The following is a 19,735-nucleotide window of genomic DNA, read 5'->3' as shown; positions in this document are numbered from 1 at the left end:
GCTGAACCGACAAGGACAGTCTTCAAACACGCAGAAGCTGCCTCGAGCTCTCCGACTGAGCGCATCAGCTTCGACACCTATTCACCATGTCCCTGGACCCGCCAACCTATCTCGCGTCGCTGCAAAGCAATATCCGTCAACGGCCCATCCCGTGGGATGGCGCCGTCCGCGCAGGCACTCTGACGGAGGAGCAGTTGGCAAAGATCCGGGCTGTCGACAAAGTCAAGCGGGATGTGCGCAAACAAGTCATCGAGGCCGACCTGGATGGATACAAGACACTCTTTACTGGCAAGAATGAAAAGAGGAGCGTGCTAGAATCGGCGTCCAAGCGACCAGACGTGTGCCAGTACCTCCTCGTCTTGCTCAGCGACTTGCTAGACAGTTGGTTCCCTTCGTTTCCTACTACCCGTGATATGCTCCTTCCACTCGTCCACCTCTTTCATCCATCATTCCCGTAGCAACTGCCAGTAAACAGTGACGTCGCATATCCATGTATACCTATCAACCGACTTTGTCTAACCTGTTGTATCACAGATGTTCCCGCTCTGTCGAAAGCCTTCTTCGAATCTGACGATTCCAATCCCTACAAGGACATCCTGCCGCTCCTTGCGCATTCGACCAACACCGAAGACCCGATCCCTCTTCTTACCTCTATAGTTCTCGTCAAGCTCATGGCTGGCTCCAGAGATGAATCCACAGCTACTGCCGAGAAGGCATTGCCTATGCTATACAGTTATCTAGCTTCCCTAACCAAGAACTCGGACGCCGGACTGCAGGATATTGGCGTCCAAGAGTACTCGCAACTCCTCTACAGCCATGTCTGCAGGCAGCAATTCTGGAAGCAACGCAGCGAAACGGTCGGGCCGTTGATCGACATTCTACGTGCTGCTGCTGGTGTTTCTGGCGGCGATGCCTCAGCCAATCTGTGGAGTGGGACTACCGCCCCCCTAAGGAGCGGTTTCGAAGCTTCGGTTGGTGGCGGAGTCGGTCTACAGCTCCTCTACCATGTGCTTCTTGTCCTGTGGCAGTTAAGTTTCGAGGCTGCGGAAATTGGTGATGATTTGAACGAGTAGGAAGGCCCTTTGAGAAAAAATGAAAAAAAAAAACAAATGCTAACCCAAACTCTACCACAGTGAATACGAGATTGTGCTGCTTTATACCCATCTTCTCCGACTCTCGCCAAAGGAAAAGACGACGCGACTCCTCATCGCAACGCTTTACAACTTGCTGTCGAACAACCAGAACTCCCTCCTCCCTACTGCCGTGCTTGCTCGCCTCCCCCAGTTGCTGCAGAACCTTTCGAGCCGGCAGTTTACGGATCCAGATCTTGTTGAGGATCGAGACAAGCTGCGGGAGCTTGTTGAAGAGTACACCAAGACCAAAACGACATTTGACGAGTACGTCGCCGAGGTCAACTCGGGCCATCTGAGATGGTCGCCCCCGCATCGCAGCACTGTCTTTTGGGCGGAAAACGCTCGCAAGATTCTGGACTACGAGAATGGCGAGATTGTGCGCAAGTTGGCCGAGATTATGCAGAAGCCTTGGGAGAACGACAAGGCGGTATTGGCGATTGCGTGCAATGATGTTGGCTTCTTGGTTCGCGAAGCACCCGAGAAGCGAAGCCAGCTGGAGAGATATGGTATCAAATCACGAATCATGGAGTTGATGGGCGAAGCTGATGAAAATGTCCGGTGGGAAAGCCTGCGCGCCCTTGGTGGATGGTTGCAGTACAGCTTTGATACCAAGTGATGGGTGGGCATGTTTGAGGGATCGGGATGGATGCATTGCATGAGAGCTCTATGTTTACTACGACTACCGCATTACTATTAGTGCAAGAATGGTTTCATGATGTTCAATGACCGATGGATGGCTCATGAGGTGAATTGCTATGGGGCACACGAGTCTTTGTGGAAGTGGGCAGGGCCACCATGACGGCTAATGACTGTGTATCCTGGATTGCTCTCAATTCTGAACCTATCCATTTTACAATGAGCTACCCTCCAACATTCGTACTTCTGCCATGAAATCTAGGTCTAGTAAATTGTCGCCAAATATTCAACCATCGAGGTCGTTAATACACGATACTATACCCCATCATAGACCTGTTTATTACCCAATTACGTAACCGCCATAAGGCATGAGCTACCCCACTAACCTCTCCTTATCTCATCAGACCTCTCCTTCCACTTCGACCCCCGGGCCCCTCTGACATCACACCCCTAGGTAGCTGAGCTTCGAGGCGCCAACACGCAAAGAGCCAAACAGCAACACGCGACCAAGCGCAAACAAATCATAAACCAACATTTCAGGAAACAGTCACAATGGGAACTAAAAGAGTAAGTTCTTCTATATTCGTCACCATTTATACAGACTGCTCCTAGAGCTTCACAAAGAAGAACGATACAGACTCACTCATCTTGACCTCTGAGCTTATCACGAGCTCTTGGCAGCTGCTGTTATGTATAAGTCGTTTGACTTGAGGATAGGTGAAAAGACCTGTTACTGACCTTCTGGTTTCCCAATGAAAATAGGTTTACTTTCTTGCCCATGGCAGGGTTCAAGGTATGATAGATACTTGATACTTACCATTCGTCTCGGCCACTCGAGCAACAATGAATGATTGGTTCGGGGCTCGGAGCTCGACGATTTCCTCCCTGAATGTTTGGGTTGATGATCCTGACTTATGGAAATATTGAAGGTGTTTTCTACCGGTAAGTTGTGGAAGGCTATATCATTCTTGTCTTTAAGTTCCATTTAAGTCTGCTTTCGTTTTCTTTTGTTTTGTTTTGTTTTGCTCTTATATCACTATGTTGCATTACTTGATGTGGGTTCTTCTTCCCATCGAAACAAAGTATACGGCACTGTTTCATTCATAGTATTTTACGTTTTACTTCTGCAAGACCTTTTCATCTTTTTATATTTCCCACAAATCCACATATCTCATCATCTTCAACCAAGTAAACTGATTTGGTGATCAAAGACTAACCCGTACATACATACAAAAAGAAAATTCACAGCCAACCGAGCCCAAGAACTCAACCTAACAGGCTGGGTCCGTAACCGATCCGACGAAAAGGCAAGTTACATCTATCTGCATCTGCATCCGGACATTTACATTCCCATCTACATCTCCTTCTACTACCACATTTCCCTACTTAAATCAATCATTCAATCCTTATGATCACCGATCACTCACCGATCATTGCACTAAAAACCCTCTTTAACAACTGACTAACTAACTAACCCCCCTCTCATTTGATTCAAAACTACAGGTCGAAGGAGAAGCCCAAGGAGACGAAACCTCCGTCGCCCAGCTCATGAAGGACTTGAAGAAGGGACCAACGCACGCGCTTGTTTCTAAGCTGGATGTGGAGGATAGAGAGTTGGTGGATGGGGAGTCGAAGTTTGAGGTTAGGAGGGGTTGATTTGATGAGAGAGTGATCCCGACGATAGACACAGCAGGGGAAAGCCGGAACCGGAACCTGAAGAGTTATCTTGAAGCTCCATGGCGGATTATTGAAGGAGGAACAACCTGTCTATGCTGGTGAAGACACCAACCACATATACAAAGACTCCTAAGAAACTCACGAGATAAGATTCCAAGTAAGACTTGTTCATTTCTTCATGACCAGTTAAGTTGATTCATCTCTACCTTGTTACACCAAAAAAAAAAGATAAATACGAACATCATTATGCTTCATATGCTATCCACAACACCGCACCACAACCCAATGTGTTCCAAGCTCCAAACAGTCCACCCGCCCACGATACCTGCCCGTTCATAACTATATACTAACAAAACAGCTCGTTTCCCTGACACCTATAAATTCCAAAGTATTCCCTCCGCCATCATTACTTTTCCATTTTTTTCTCTCTTTCCAGGCTGCTGACCTGTCTCTGGCCACTGCTTTTCCTGTGCCTGTAACCTCTTCTTGCTCTTTCGCCTGCCTCTGTAAAAGCAAGGCTAATAATAATACTGTGAGTGGGTATTGTACTTATTCTTTCTCCCTCTCACTCTTGCAGCCGGGATGAACCATCACTCCCACTATAGATGCAATCCACTAAGCAAACGTCATAGAAATCTCCTTCTCCTTGCCAAAATCGTCGTCGTCATCAAAGTCTGCCCACGGATTATTAGCTGCCGGGAGAACCGGCACCGTCTGCGCTGACTTGATCTCCGGTCTCGCCGGGGCTGAGGCTGATGCCGAAGCTGAAGTCCCGTAGCCTGCTGATGAACTTGTATGTCCATACGAAGACTGCTTGCCGCTGGCAGCACTTGGCTTGGAGCGAGGAGGAGGAGATGCTTCAAAAGCCGTATCAAAAGTCATTTGAATTTCGCTGTCATCGTCGTGCTGGCGACCACCGCCACTGTAGCCGTAGTCATCCGCTCCGAACCCGCCTCCTCCAAACCCACCCTTTCCATGACCAGCGCTGTAATCGTACTGACGAGACGAGCTTGTCGTTGACGGTGGTGGTGGCGAGTTCCAGGCGTTTTCCTCTTTGCGATCGTTTGATAACGAAACGGTGGACTGGTGCCTGTTGTTGTACTCGACGCTCGAGAACCCGCGATACGGCGGCACCGCCCCGAGGCTGGCGCTCCTGGTCTCCCTCAGATGGTCTCGCGAGCCCTTTATTACTGGCGCCGGCGGGCCGAGAGGAAGCTTCATGGGCGGCAGGGTGCTCTTGATCTCCTTGACCCGAAGTAGATCCTCATTAACGCCGGCGCCGCCGTTTTGGGAGGAGCCCCCCTTCTTCTTTTGTTGTTCCTTGGCCTCCTTGGCCAGCTCGGCGCGGATGGCGTCGACGTCGAAGAGTACGCCGTGATTATTACCGTCCTTGTCCTCCGTCTTTCCACCGCTCCCGGAGGCGCTGCCTCCCGCTTTGGCCGAGTCCTCGTAAACTTCCCATTCTTGCCTCTTTGGCTTCTTCTTTTTGAAGAAGCTGAATGCGCCGCCGCTCTTACTCCCCGCTCTTTCCCTCCCCTCCCTTTCGAGCTCCTTCCTCGCCTCTTCAATTTCATTAATGAGTTCGCGTTGTCTTTCCTGATGGTTCTCCGGATCTGGCTCCTCGATTTCGACAAACTCGTCGTTCTCGACCATCCAACCGCATTCACGAAGGAGCCGTGGCATCGCCGTACGGTAATCCATGTGACCCACCACGAACTCCGTGACGTCAAAGTTTTCTATCCCGGCAATCCCCTCGATGGGGGCAAGACCGCCAATGCGCCTGATACCGCCATTGGTTAAACGGAAAAGATACCCCAAGATCCAGTCGTTGCGGTTGTATCCGTTGACGAAGCGACCAGAGACCACGGCACGCGCACGCAGGTATTCATCCGTCTGTACGACAATTGGGCTGCCAAAAAGATAGACGTTTTGGACCAAGCCAAAAGCGCCCTTCCTGGCGAGCTCCTGCAGGCAGGAGTAGATAACGCGGCTACCCAGGGAATATCCCACAAGAGTGACGGGACGGGTTCCCAAGTTGCGGTCAATAAGCGAATCTGCGAGAATGAGACCAGCTGCAGTGGCACGGTCGAGAGAGACAGCCCAGGGGTTGTCGATGAGATAGGAGAGCTTGGTAAGCACGACCGGCAGCTGAATCGCAGACATTAAGCCTATTAGGATGGTACTGCCTAGGAGCTGTTGGAGACCTTGGGTGAGGGCCTAGAGACGAGTTAATACCACTTGCCTCCGTCATGACTCTCGTGTGAAGGACGAGTACTTACCTCTGTAGCCAAGATATTAATGGTATCTCCCATACTGGTCAGCATTTCCGGTTCCCACAGAACCGAGTAAATATCACCCATCAACGGATCCACCGTACTGAAGGGCAACCGGACGTCATCCACCTTGCCCGTCATCCACCCAGACACTGTTACAATTAGATTTACCCGCTTATTGTTGTGTAGCGGTCTATACTCGAATGTCTTGACGGCGCCCGTTCGCCTGTTGGCCGCACGGACACCAATGATGCTACCAGATGCCGCGGCCGAGGACGTGATAATGGCAGCACCTCCGGCGCCAGCAAAAAAGCCGGTTGTACCGCCGACACCAATCGTCGTGAAGCCCGCGGCCAGGCCAGCACCAATCACCGGGGCAAGCAGGCCGGCAGACAAGCCGATAACCAAGCCGCCGCCGACAGTTGCTAGGCCCATCATGAGGTAGCGTTTCTTGAGGGCCATCTTGCGCCGGTTCTCTTTGTGCTCTTCCTCGTTCCAATTCTCCTTCTCAACGGCCTGCTGCATCTCCAGGGCATCTGTCACTTTCTTCTCAAACCGGCAGATGTCACCCCAGGGAATCTCCAGATCCTTGGCGACTCTCTCGAGTAGGGTTCTTGACCTGGCGTCGTAGATAGAATCCGCAACGAGGACGAGGAACAAGTCGCACAGTACCGTCCACCTCAGATCGATATCGATCTTTTGCGAGGTCGGCATCTGCGAGGGCATCCTGACCGCCTCGTCCAGTTCTGACTTATCGTCGATTGAGTACGGCGGCGGAGGTTCGGCAGGTGACTCTGAGTTTGGGGACGGGGGTATCGAGTTGGGACCTGAAGATTTCGACGCAGACGACGTCGAATCTCTTTTGCTTGCTTCGTCAGCCATGGGGTTCTTGACCCTCGCGTTTGCCATTAGCACCGGAGTCAGATCTTGAGGCATAACACCGTGCGCAGCAAGCTGCTCGATCATGATCTGCTCGGCCGGGCTGATGTCCATGTGCGAGTACAAGCGCATCATCATCTTCTGACTCCACATCCTCATGCTCTCCGCGGCGAAGGTGACTTCCTTCTTTGGCTTGCTCCTCCCTTGCTGAAGATCGTCAACCTCCTTCACCATGACCGACAGCTCCAGCCTCGTCAAGCCGACATACGCGATCCTTTGGCCCTCTGTAAGCAACTCCTTGGTAGCTTGAAGTTGGCTGACGGCGTCGCGCTGCGCGTCGTCTTCCTCTGCCACGCCTGTGCCTCCTCCTGGGTCTTTGAATAGGTACTGGGTGTTCTCGTCCATGCTGGTCTGGGACTCGGCGTCGTCGTCGAGGAGGACCCTAGTGTATCCCTTGCCTGCGCCACCTAGTCCCTCGTACTGGACCTTCTCTTCCTCTGACTCGTCGTGTTCTCGCGCGATCAGCTTGTTGTCGTCATCGTAGATGTCATACGGCGCATATGCCGGCATTTCCTGCCATTCGTCGTCCTCGTCTTTCTTCTTCTCCTCCGAGGGCTGGTTCAGTGTCAGCTGTTGATGGGAGAAGCCAGACGTGCCGGCTACGCCAAGAGCCCTGGCGCCTCCCATGCTAGTCTCGCGCCTATGGCCCGGAGGAAGCTCTTGATCTTTCCTGACTTCGGCTATGGCCAAATCTTGGTACTTGGGTGGCTCGTTCGCTGCTACCGGCTTCTTCTCCGACGCGACTGTTGACTTGGCCTCTGTTGATGGAGGTTCGGACGGCATCTCCGGAGCTTTCGAAGTGGAGATGCTCGGATTCCGTAGGGCTGTCGAGGATCCGCCTTGTTGTTTACAATGTTCGTGTCGAGCATCTGAAGAGAGTTGCGGCGCCTGCGCATCGCTGTTTCTGTTCTCGCAGTCCATATCGGGCTTGTCGGATTTGTGGCTGCTACTTAATGCCATGTTTGGTTCCTTTTTCTCTGAACTTTTATCTGTCGCCGTCGTCTTCCCGTGGTACTTCGGGATGGGCAAGCCGAAGTCGTCGAGCTCGGGCGGTTCTTGGACGGGCGCGGCAGCGTTACCGGGTTGTGACACGGCTGGGGCACCAGTTGCCGAGGCTTGTTGGTGGTCGTCGCCAGCCGGGCCTGCACCGAGTCCCGGCATGGCGTGTGTCTTTCACGTACTCGGTCACTGTGATGAATTGGTCGCGGCCCAAACACGCTTGTTGGGCTGTTCCGCTGGCCGGAGTCCAAATATGAAGTTGATCGAATTGGGAGCAACCGTTGACAGGCGCAATAAGTCGGATGATGGGAGGGGAAGGTTGAGACCGGCGGGGTCTGTACTCTGGACGAGATGGCGTTCTGTCACGGGAAGCGTAGGTGTGTCGGGTTGATGCGGTGCGTTTCAAAGGAATGGGCAGCAACTGGGCGCAACCACCTGCACACATCGACATTTTGTAATGGCCTGTCACTTCCGCTTGGGGTGGAGGTACGTATGCTGCCCACTGCAGACTCCCCACCATTACCCCTGTCTCAGGTTTACACTACAAGTTAGGGGCAGGGGGGCTGGAGGGGGGTTGTTACTGATACGCGTCGCCTGAAATTTCCAGAGAATCAACAACACAGACGCTAAACAACTTTGGTCCTCAATCCACCGTACTCGTACGCCGGTCATCCCTGAATTCGCTTGAAATTCTACTTGATCCTGCCCTACCTAAAAAGCGCCTCAAGTACAACTCCTTGTAGGTACACCTTGGTCTCCCTTCGGCCTGAGTGTCCCCCCCACCTGTCTTGGCCTGGCGACGCCGCACCACATGCCAACAGACGGCCAGTTATCCATGTTGCTCTTCATGGTCCGACGCTTTTGCAATGTCGGATTTCTCGTCCCTACTCAATGGTCGTGATACCAGTAATCCGTAAACCGAACAGTAGTAGACAAGGTATACGGTGGCGTCGACATCTGTATGCTTGGTATCGTATGAGTAGACGATAGTGCCATTGGCCGCCCAAGACAATGCGATCCCATGGCTCACGCCACGGATTCACAAAAAGCCGATTCCAACGGTCTTTGTCGTAGCCCTGTCATCCGCACCCATAACCCGTGAAATAACCGACTTGTAACACCGTTATTCAACACCTAATGGAGGAAATTCACTCCTCACTAACAGCGGCCGTTTCCCCCTGGCCGGCCGACTGCTCCCCACCCTCCGCAGCGCCGGCGCCGGTCTTTTTGCGCCTCTTCCGCTTAGCCTTGCCCTCGGCTGTCGATTCCGCATTCGTCTCCGCGGGTTTCTTCGGTTTTTGTTGATCTGATGGCGATTTCTTCTTCTTGTCGGCTTCCTTCTTGGCTTTCTTCAAGGCCAGTGGATTTGGCTGTTTGGGGCCGTAGTTCTTCTTTTTCTTCTTCTTCTGCGTCTGTTCCTGTTCCGCGGAACCGGCAGCGTCCGGGGCCCCATCTGTCGACTTTTCCTTCTGGACTTCCTCGCCCTCGCTGTCGGAATCGCCTTCGGAGTCTTCTTCGCCTTCGTCGCCATCCTCTCTCTTCCTCTTCAGTGTCCTTCTGATGATACCATCCTTGAACCTGTAGACTGTGTTAGTAGAGCGTTCGAACGGGTCGGGTGTTTGGCAATTGGTGATGACTTACTTTTGACGCTCCTCTCTGTCTCTGATTTGCTGTGATGCGTCGGACATGGGCTCAAGGATCATGACACTCCTGCGGCAGTACATGAGTGGCGTGGGCACCACCGACCTCAACCTGTGTCTCTGTTGAAAACAAACAAGTTAGCAACACGCCTCTTAAGCTCACAAAAAAAGTTCCCTTCCATCTAAGAATATCTTGATCTCCAACCCATTAATGAACTTACCAACCACTCATCATTACTCGCCACCACATAACGGAACTTGTTCTCCCCTTTGCCCTTGGGGTCGACAACCGAGAGCATGCACTCGCGCTCGGTAAGGGGGTCCTGGTCCATCAGATGGCCGCACCGTCTCCTCTCGAAGGTCTTGGCGCGCTCGATGGCAGCTGGGACGTTCGGGTCCCTGTCAGGGCCGGGCTTGTTCTTTGCGTACAGGGCGCGGATGCAGCACTGGGTGATCATGGGCTTGATGTCCTTGGTGTTGAGCGTCTTCTGGAACAGGTTCATGACGTCGAGCTTGACCGTGTCGAGCACGATGTCGCTGGTCAGGAGCAGCTGATAGGGCTGGCGGAAGCCGAGCTGCTCGAAGGAGCGCATCAGCTTCTTGTAGGCCTTCCTGCTCTTACCCATTGTGAGAGTGTTGCCGTGGCTGTGGTTGTTGTGGGTATTTTAGGTTGACCGATGGGGGCTTGGTCGTCGCCGGGAGGAAGGTTGAACAACCAAATCTGACGAAGGGAAAAGTGGAAAGTGAGATGTTGTATGAGTAGGTAGTGAAGTGATAAAGGCCCACCCTCGTCTGTCGGTTCGATGTCGAAGGCAAAACTGAGAGGCGACAAGAGAAGATCTGAAAATGACCCAAATCTCTCAAGAAGCCACAAAAGAGAATGACCAGATAGTCTCTAGTCAAATACCGAAGTCGTCCTCAGAAAAAGACACGAAAAAGTCGGTCAATGGTCGTTGTTTGGTCCAATCTACCCTTCACTGCGAGTTCTTCATAAACTTTCAAAACTCACTTCCTAGAAAAATTTCCAGGCAGGCAATTGGCCCAGGGTGTTGAGGTAGGTTTAGCTGGTCCAAGCGTAGTGCGGCCCCATCTCTTTAGCGGTGAAAAAGGCCACTTTTGTACACCCTCCACAGCAACTTTGCGGTACTCTTAGACTAACAGTTGAGCCCCTAGGTTTGGCTGCTACAGCGACACATTAGTGATATTCGCCGAGTGACTAGGAGTATCGAAATGGTAGCATTGGGTTATCCAGACTTATCCATTGGCTTGACACCACTGCGTGTACAAAAGTGGCCTTTTTCACCGAAATCGGTATTCCCGTAGACCAGAAAAAGTATTCCTTTAGACCCGCCTCATATATTCTTGCACGTGCACTTGCCCAGCCGCTAGAAGCGCGCCTACACCGCCGTACAACTGAGGCTACCAAATCGAGGCCTGCGTATCGCTAGATCTACGTCGTTAGCGTTATTTTTTTACATAAAGTTATTTAGAGTTATTAATCCAATTAATTGTTTACTACGGAGGGTATTAATACGGTTATTGCTATTGCAACTACTATCCCCTATACTAATTCTATTACTTACTCTAAGGTTAATGCCCGCCGTATATATACTTACCCTAATTTTAATACCCGCCGTATAAGTACTACCTAAAGTATTAGGGAAGCGGTTGGAGATTTACCCTCTCGTTTAAATCCCCCAACGCCTATCCTCTACCCCGTATAAGTACTAGAAGTAGTACTATAGTTATAGGGGTTTAATTATATTATATTATTAATATAACGTAGCCTTATAAATTATACTATAGTTAATTAGAGGGAGGAGGAGCGAGCTCTTTAATTGGGTCTCTAGGAGGCGCCCAAGTAATAATAGAATTAATTAGCCTAATATAATAATTTATAATACGAATTATAAGAGTCTCCCTTATTTCTAGCCGGGTAAGTATATAACCCCCTAGTTTAACCGTATTTAGTACCCAATCCCTATACTAATTCTAATGACAGCCCAAATTAGGGATAGGAAATTTAAACGGCTATTTAATAACCGCTAGCACCCTATAACTAAATTGGCTAGGCTTAGCAAGAGTTAATATATAGTCGGAAGACGGCTATTACTAAATTTAAGGATAGGGAAATAGGGAGGGCGCTAGAGCTCTCTATAAAAGAATTAGAATTTTAAATAGCGAGGGCGAAGGGGCTAGAATTATTTGTAGGAGTATTAAAAAAGGCGCTAGCGTTAGTGCTAATATAAATCGAACTATAGCCTCTGCAATAGCGTTATTTAAATCCTCTCGAATAATTTGGTTCGTTTATTATTAAATCCCTCCTCTACTTCTAATTCGAAACTATCTCTAGCGGACTAGCGCCCTCCCTTCTCTCTAAATATTTCGCTATATTATTCGGCGGGGAGGCTCATTGTAAGAAAGTATACGATAATTATTATATTTATCGCAGTCGATAGGTTAGGATTGAGCAAATTAAGTAAATAAAGTATAATTACCTTTAAAATTACGTAATTCGTTAATTTTTAAATTAATAACTTTCTATACCGATATCCTTCGTATATAATTATATACGTTGGGGTCGAAGAATATAGCTTTCTAACGGCGCCCAAGTAATATAATTAGATCTCTAATAGTGAAGCTACGTTTCTTATCCTTATTTAATTTATTACTTCTATTAAACGTTAACTACTAGTATTTATCTACGTTAGTAATAAACAATGCCCGATTTTACTATAATAAATTTATTATTAAATATTTATAAAGAAAGCTATATTACCCTATAAACTCCTTCTTCTATTTAATATGGGGACTTTACCCTAATTCTCGAATCTAATTATTATAAATATATTAGTACTATAGCTATATTAATTTTAAAATGAAGGACCCTACTTTTATTAAAATATTATTAAAAAGACTAATTCTTTTATATTTATATAAAAAGTTAATTTTCGCTACTACTAAATTTATATAATATCGGTCTTTCTAAATAATATACGTATTCTTAATATAATTATATAATTAATTAAAAGACGAGAGACGGTTCTTAAAAAAGCGTTTAATAACTCTATAAATGAATTCGATTTAATTAGTTGCCTTAATACTATAGTTTCTATATTTCGAAATAACGTAATTACTAAACTTATTAATTTATAAGAGGTAATACTTATAGAAGTAGGCCAGTAATAATATTATAAATTAATTAAGAATAAAGTATATAATATATTATAGAGATTTACGGGTTTGCTATTTAAATTTATAGTATAATAATAATTATACCTTCTTAAAATAATCTTTATTGTTAGCGTATACTATTTACTTCTAGGCATTTTAGAAGGCTTTATATAAATTTTAATAGAATTGACAAATTAGATTAAAAGCGGGCACTATTTTATAACGTAGCGGGGGTATAATAGTATTATTATTACTATTATTATTTTCCTCTTTATTACTTCGTTACGTAACCCGGTTAGCGGCGGCGGTATTATCTACCTCATCTAAGCCGTTATTGCCTTCGTTGTAATTAATTTACTCTTCGTTAGCGGAGTTGTTATTTTAATCATTTTAGGCGCCCTTGTATAATAGAGGATCAGGATTATCGCTATCTAGACTCCGGACTATTAGCGGGAAGATTATATAATCGACGCTAGGAGTAGGATTATTACTAACCGACTATATTTACTTTAGTTTAATATAATAATTAATATTCGTTATAATATACTATATATAGAATTAGTAAAGTACATTTAATCATATTACTATAGTAGCCTTCTTAAATCCCCTATAGAAATTGTTTATAAGGATAACGGGGTTAGTAATATTGTAATTTCGTTAGAAATTCTTAAAATAATAAAAATACTGTACGAAGTCCTCTTTTATCTCCTTATTTAATAAACCGAAAGCAATATTAAAATTATAGCTAAGGGAGTTAATACCAATAATATTAAAAAGGGGAAGGTTAAAGCGGTTAATTTATAAGGAAAAAAAAAGGGTTAGTTAAAGACACTAAATAATTAATAAGAGTAATAATACCTTATATATATTATCGACTAGTAAGATATAGGGGCTCTACTTCTATATTTTAATATACTAATTGAAAGTTCAAAATACCCTCCTAACCTAACTACTCTAGTTATATTCAACCTCGTAATCGATATAATATTTAACTTTATATTACTCTAAAGGGTTAATAAGTATTTTAATCGTCATATAAAGACTATACTTTTATTTACAAATAGCCTTCTAAATATTTAAAACCTTTTTGATGCCGGATTGACTGTATTCTTAGATTTCTTATTATAACCATTAGAGTTATAACTAGGAAGGTTAACCATGCCTCCCCGGCAGGCACCCTGCCTGCCGGGCTGGTATGCTAGCCGTATTTATATATAGCTGCGGGTCGCTAACCTACTTTAAATTAGATAAAGAAGCGACGCGCGACTAGGCATATTAACCCAATCGTTGGTCCAGCTTTTTAAGCCGGACCTTCTTCCTTTTATATTATACTTTTAATTATAATATTTATATATAATTTAGAGTACGCTATTATATAGTAATTATAACGATAATATTGAGCCCCCCGGTAATTGATTGCAATTTTCGAAGTATTAATTCTAATAATTAAATAGATTTGCGCGCTTATAATAGTTTTCTTTAAGAGGAATTAGGTGAGTTCGGATTTATTATTATGTTAAAGGTCGCCTTTGGTGAATTTAAAATAATAAAATTTCGCGACGGTAATATTCTTCGAACGAACTTTAGTACTTATACCCTTATTTATTTATACGATTAAATTCCCTATTTTTTAGTTTACTAAGATGTATTGTTAATATTTAGATCCGGATTTGTCTAAATTTATTTAATTAATTTTAATGTTAAGGGTTTCCCCCTAATAATTATTGTCATGGGGCTAAGGCCCAGGCTGTGGCGCTCTGGTTATTGATTAGAGCTATTATAAGGCGCCGTGGCTGTATCTATATAACTCCCATTAAAACCACGCATTTCCGGTAGAACCGCCTCTCAAATAAAACTTTCCTTCTTTATAGAATTTCAATTAAGCTATACAACCAGTACCTATATTAATTATACTATCCCTATTATATTAGGTTCTATCTTAATAGACTTAATGGAATAGGATGAATAGCCGTTATAATAGTAATAATAAAACTTACCTACCTAAATAGCCGTAGAAGGAATTCTCGTAGAATTTTCCGCTGCTATAGCCGCCGTAGCCGTAGAATAAAAAGAAGTTGCAAAGAGAGAAACTATACGCTTCATACGAGAGAAGGAAGATTTCGCTAGGACGCTATTTATTAGCGATATATTTGCCTAAATAATAAAAATAACGCTCAATATATAATTTACTATTTAAAATTAATAGAACCTCTTTAATATTAATACAACTACTATAACAATTATTATTACCCCGAACGCCGTAGTAAATATTATATATAAAATTATTCCTTACTATAATTTTAAATATAAGAATATCGTTAGCCGAAATAGGATAAAACCCTTTCTACGTTTAATTTCTATATTATTCGATTACGTTTTATATGTAAAGAAAAAAAGTCAGCGGGAACTATTATTAACGATAAATCGGGTTGGTTAATACTATTAAACGCCCTCCCAGCCGATAAAATAATTAAAATAGAAGCCTTTTAACGCTATAATAGTATTGATAATACTTATCAACCCAAGGATTTCTTTAATTATTTTAAATTATTTTTTAGTAATAAAAATGAAAAAAGATTAACTTTAATCCGTTTACGTACTATATAATAGAAAGAGAATTAATCCCTATTGGATTAGCTCCCTACATTTAAAGAGAATTTTACGAAAATTAGAAGTTTTATTTAGGAAAATAATTTAAAATTAATTTAATTAGAAACTTCTATATTTAACGTTCTTTATAATTAATTAATTACAGTTTGTATACCCGAAACCTACGATTGTTATATTAAATAATTAAAGGATATTATATAGAAGTTTAAAATTAGTAAAGCTTTTTATAATATTAGGGGTAATAAGAGAAAATATAGTAATCGTCGTTAGAATTCCCTTTTCCAGCGCGACCCTACCTCTACCCTTAAATACCTTAAAAATGCAGACGGTAATATTATAATCGGTTATATTAAAATAAAGGGGAATTTTAATAATGAAGACGCTAAATATATTAAATAGGTCTCTTAAGATAAAAGAAATAAATATTATATTTTAAATCTCTATCTCCGTTATAGAATTAATAAATATATAATTAGTAATTATATATATTAACCAGTATAACGTCCCCCTATTAATATTAAGTCTACTAAGATGAAATTTAAAGTAGAACTTATAGTAGAAGATAATGATAAATATTCTTCTTTTAAAGAGTTGGAAAAAGAGTAGTTCCTTTACGAAATTGAATAAAAGAATATTCTAAAGTACTAAATAAGAAAGCGGGAATTAAAAGTTTCCTAAAATTTATAAAGATAGATATTATTAAAATACTTATCGTTATTAATAATAAAAATCGTTTCTATACCCTTGTTAATAAAGGTTGTTAATACTATACTGTAATTAGTAAAAATATTATTAAAAGATTAAAAATTTCCGTTATACTTATACTTAAGAAATAAGTACGAAGAGCCTCAATTAAAATAGAAGAGGCGGAAATTAAAGAGATTATTTATTTTAGGGTGAAAATTTATAAATACGAATTTATTATTTGTATTTACGTAATTCCTAAATTAAAATTCCCTATTATGTTAGGGAAATTATAATTAACTATTATAAAGGCCTATTCTATCCCTTATAAATATATATTTTAGTATAGAATAGCCGGTTATTAGATCTTATACTTAGAATATTCTCCGAAGTGTTTTTCTCTAAAAATTAAAGAATTTAAAAAAGTAATATATTATTTAATAACTATATTTATAACTGTAATAAATAGGATTAGAAAAAAAGGTAGCTAGCAAACCGCGGAGTTAATAATATTTATAGTAAGCCTACGGGATATTAAGAAGGCCCTCAAGCTTAAAATTAATATAATGGATAAAGAACTATAGAAGATAATTCTAGTAGAGATATATAATTATTTATTTATTTAAAAGTAAAAGGAGGCTGATAAAATTAATCCTAACTGTTTAAATATCAATTATAAAATTAAATTTAAAAAAGATAAAAACGGTAAAGAATTACCTTTCCTATTACGCGTCGGGATAGGCTGGTATATACTTAGCACTCCGTACCGGACGTTAGTCCGGTCCGGCAATACCAAACACAATACCAAACATAAATAATCACTCGCCCTCTCTCCTCCTAAAGGAGAGGGTTAATTAATTATCTATATATAACCAAAAGTACTTACTCAATAAAATTATTTATTAACCTGAATCCTAAATTATAGTTATTTAATTTCGATATTATTAAATTCAATACTAATCCTAATATCGAGCCCAACCTTATCGGTTTCAACGCAAAATTAAAGGCTAAATTTATTACAATCGATTTCGACCGTACTAAAATTAGCTAATTAAATATAAATAATAAATATTAAATACTTCGTAATAAATAGTATATACAAATTAAAATCGAATTTTATATACTATTATTATTATTACCTTTCTACATTATATTATCTTTCGTACCCAGCGGTGTAGTTTTATTAATTATTATAATATCGTCCTTATTCATTATTTAGACCGATAAGCAAACTAATAGAATAAAAAAAGCGTATTTCTATTAGATTTATTATCCCTAAACCTTCTATACTAAATTCGACAATATCGATTTTAAAATAATTAAAACCTTAGCCCGTCTCCAAAAAAATCCTAATAAAATAAATAACTACCTATAGACCTTCAATAAAGCCCTAATTCGGCTATTAATTATTAGAAATTCTAATTTTCGACCTAACGTCACTATATCGACGGTTAAAATAGTATTTAATATATATAATCGATTTACGTCCGAAAAGCTTTTCGAAAGCGAATTTAAAATATAGAAAGAATTATAAAAAGAAAAGGATAAAAAACGACCTATTAACGTAGGATATAAAAAAACTTTAAACCGTCGACTTCTACTATAGTATAAATAAAGTACTGAATTTGTTCATTTCCCTTTAAAACAAACCCCAATCTCTTTTTACTTTAATTAACCCGTCCCTAATTTAAATACGATTCTACCGACTAATCGCCTACTATAACGCTTATTATACCCTTTACCCCTAATTCTAATTTCGCTTTAATATATATAATTTGAAGTAAAAAATAAATTAACTGATTTTAATTTTACCCACTTAATACAAACAACGGTAAACGTTAATTCCGAGTTTAAAAGGGTACCGTATAATCCTACAAATTCCTGGAATTATCATACTATAGGATATAGCGCTACCCCTAATAAATATACAACCGCTAATATTATTTATAATCCCTATATTAATTCAAGCCCGTATTATATTAGCCCGGAGGACTATATTAATAATATAAAAAGAGGATTATTAAAAGGAAATATATAAAATAATATTAATAAAGCATTTTAATTTAAAAATTTTAATACTTTAATATAAATTACGTAATTAAACTTTAACGACTTCCTTAATTTTAAAAACTATCGAATTTAATATACTAAAACCGATTAAAAATTATTACTAAAAGCTAGCCATCGAATAATTTAATTAGGACGAAAAATTCTTATATAATATATATAAATTAAGTTCGGATATCTTTATACTAGATATAAAAAAACCTAACTTTAATACTTCTATGAAAAACTTTATATGGATTAAAATTATAAATAATAACTTAATTCGAAATAAATTACTATTTAACGAATTTATTAATAAAATTGCTAATATAATTTTTATTAAAAACCTCTTTACCGAAATTATAGAAAAAAACGGAAACTCTTACAAAACTGTAATTAATAAACCTATTAGTACTTTGGGCGCCTAATATTAAATTAAAAGTACGGCTAAAACGAAGGCTCTAAGCTCCGCCGGAACTTATAAATTTACCCTTCCGGACAGAACGGTTATTATTTACGCCGCCCCAATTATCTTTAATAATTTAAACAATAATAAAAGTAGAAGTAACCCCCCGAGAAACTTTCTGAGTCCGCCGAATAATCCCCCAAATGATAATTCTAATAATAATTCCGATTTACTTCTAAAAGGTTGAATTCCGTATATCTCTAATATCGTACCCTATAACCACTAAAATAATAAAAGCCTATTAATATAAAATTCTTAGTTTAATCCCGATTATAATATTAATAATGGGTTTAAATCCTTTTTTATTAATAAAATTAAATATTGTTCGAACCCCTATTTATAAATAGAATATATTTATTATATAACCGAATTCTACCCGGCCCGGCGTATAAAATAATTTAAATTTTCTTTTATTTTCCTTCGAAACGCTACGTTTAAATAGTAGACTGAGTAATTTTTATATAATGATAAATACGAAATAACAGTTATTACTATTAATTTTCTAACTTACGTCGTTAAATAATTTAGGTTTAAAATTTACGAATGCTTCGCTTAACTTATTAATAATAAATTTATAATTAAACGTAATAAAATAAAACCTTCGGTCCATACTTTCGTTATATAATTATTTAAATATATTAAAAATAATAATAAATCCGGCGATTTCCAAATCTTTACTAAACTTTAAAATTCTATATTTACCGACTTCAGTTATAATATTATAATTCCGACGGTTTATAATATTCGTAATAATTATTTATTTTTCCTCGACGAAACAGTTAAAATTCTCTACAAAAAAATAAATAATAAATTTTATATTCATTTCGCAAAGGAAAGTATAGAAAGTAGTTATTCGATTAAAATTAATATTATAATATAGAAAGAGAAGAACCGTAAGGGAAGTCCCGCGATTCGTAGTAGAAAGAATTTCGGTCAGGGAAAAAAATTTAAAAAAGATTGTATCGATAGAAAGGATAACCGTTATAATTATAATCGCGATTTTCAAATAAATTCTAATTGAAATCGGGGCCGTAAAAATAATAATAACTTTCGGCACTATAAGTATTTTCTTAAAGAAATCCGCAATAAGAATAATAATAAATACTATAATAATCATTTCCATATTAACTTTAATAACGCTAAAACTAATAACAAGGTCTACAAAATAAATAAATCCGGATATATCATAATTAACGAAGGAAATAAGTCCGAGGATAGCTATAATCAATATTATTATACTGCGGCTAAATCCAATGATAAAAAAGAATATATAAAATAAATATTATATTACTAATCATTAATAGAGGACGCAAGGTCCAATATTAATTTTAATACCAAAATCGCTATACCAATTCGGAAGCTATCCTAACGCTAACCTACAATTAATATTATTAATACCTTAAATATTTCTAACGCCTTTTATTGAATATTTATAAATAGACCAAATAAGGTTAGCCC

General features: G+C 40.8%; 4 protein-coding genes across 4 annotated transcripts; 2 read left to right on the top strand and 2 right to left on the bottom strand.

Moving 5' to 3' along the window:
• Nucleotides 1-86: 86 nt before the first annotated feature.
• B0H65DRAFT_415629 (armadillo-type protein) lies at nt 87-1,749 on the top strand (the record flags this gene model as incomplete). Its single annotated transcript, XM_062823996.1, has 3 exons — nt 87-381; nt 535-1,069; nt 1,134-1,749. The coding sequence occupies 3 exons, from the start codon at nt 87-89 to the stop codon at nt 1,747-1,749; spliced, it is 1,446 nt and encodes a 481-aa protein (XP_062685473.1).
• Nucleotides 1,750-2,108: 359 nt separating this feature from the next.
• B0H65DRAFT_447153 (Acylphosphatase) lies at nt 2,109-3,609 on the top strand. The gene is made up of 5 exons (XM_062825852.1): nt 2,109-2,336; nt 2,532-2,562; nt 2,699-2,711; nt 3,007-3,076; nt 3,273-3,609. Exons 1-5 carry the CDS (start codon nt 2,322-2,324, stop codon nt 3,423-3,425), a joined length of 282 nt encoding a protein of 93 aa, XP_062685472.1. The 5' UTR covers nt 2,109-2,321; the 3' UTR covers nt 3,426-3,609.
• On the bottom strand, nt 3,610-8,098 carry B0H65DRAFT_447150 (uncharacterized protein). The gene is made up of 2 exons (XM_062825851.1): nt 5,726-8,098; nt 3,610-5,663 (listed from the first exon to the last, which is right to left on the bottom strand). Exons 1-2 carry the CDS (start codon nt 7,817-7,819, stop codon nt 4,062-4,064), a joined length of 3,696 nt encoding a protein of 1,231 aa, XP_062685471.1. The 5' UTR covers nt 7,820-8,098; the 3' UTR covers nt 3,610-4,061.
• Nucleotides 8,099-8,530: 432 nt separating this feature from the next.
• On the bottom strand, nt 8,531-10,033 carry B0H65DRAFT_5 (Fcf1-domain-containing protein). The gene is made up of 3 exons (XM_062827829.1): nt 9,519-10,033; nt 9,299-9,417; nt 8,531-9,235 (listed from the first exon to the last, which is right to left on the bottom strand). Exons 1-3 carry the CDS (start codon nt 9,921-9,923, stop codon nt 8,806-8,808), a joined length of 954 nt encoding a protein of 317 aa, XP_062685470.1. The 5' UTR covers nt 9,924-10,033; the 3' UTR covers nt 8,531-8,805.
• Nucleotides 10,034-19,735: the final 9,702 nt, after the last annotated feature.

The sequence above is a fragment of the Neurospora tetraspora genome (assembly GCF_033439725.1).
Source record: "Neurospora tetraspora strain CBS 560.94 chromosome Unknown B0H65scaffold_1, whole genome shotgun sequence".
Lineage (NCBI taxonomy): Eukaryota > Fungi > Ascomycota > Sordariomycetes > Sordariales > Sordariaceae > Neurospora > Neurospora tetraspora.
The sequence above is the reverse complement of the archived record's forward strand: the minus strand, read 5'-3'. Positions and strand labels throughout refer to the sequence as shown.

Bases quoted from the DNA above. Each gene is read 5' to 3' on its own strand.
- B0H65DRAFT_447153 (XM_062825852.1), top strand. The intron at 3,077-3,272 runs GCAAGTTACATC...TCAAAACTACAG, and splicing joins GTAACCGATCCGACGAAAAG to GTCGAAGGAGAAGCCCAAGG.
- B0H65DRAFT_447150 (XM_062825851.1), bottom strand. From the start codon at position 7,819: ATGCCGGGACTCGGTGCAGGCCCGGCTGGCGACGACCACCAACAAGCC. The intron at 5,664-5,725 runs GTAAGTACTCGT...ACTCGTCTCTAG, and splicing joins TTAATATCTTGGCTACAGAG to GCCCTCACCCAAGGTCTCCA.
- B0H65DRAFT_5 (XM_062827829.1), bottom strand. From the start codon at position 9,923: ATGGGTAAGAGCAGGAAGGCCTACAAGAAGCTGATGCGCTCCTTCGAG. The intron at 9,418-9,518 runs GTAAGTTCATTA...TGTTTTCAACAG, and splicing joins CGAGTAATGATGAGTGGTTG to AGACACAGGTTGAGGTCGGT. The intron at 9,236-9,298 runs GTAAGTCATCAC...CACAGTCTACAG, and splicing joins GACAGAGAGGAGCGTCAAAA to GTTCAAGGATGGTATCATCA.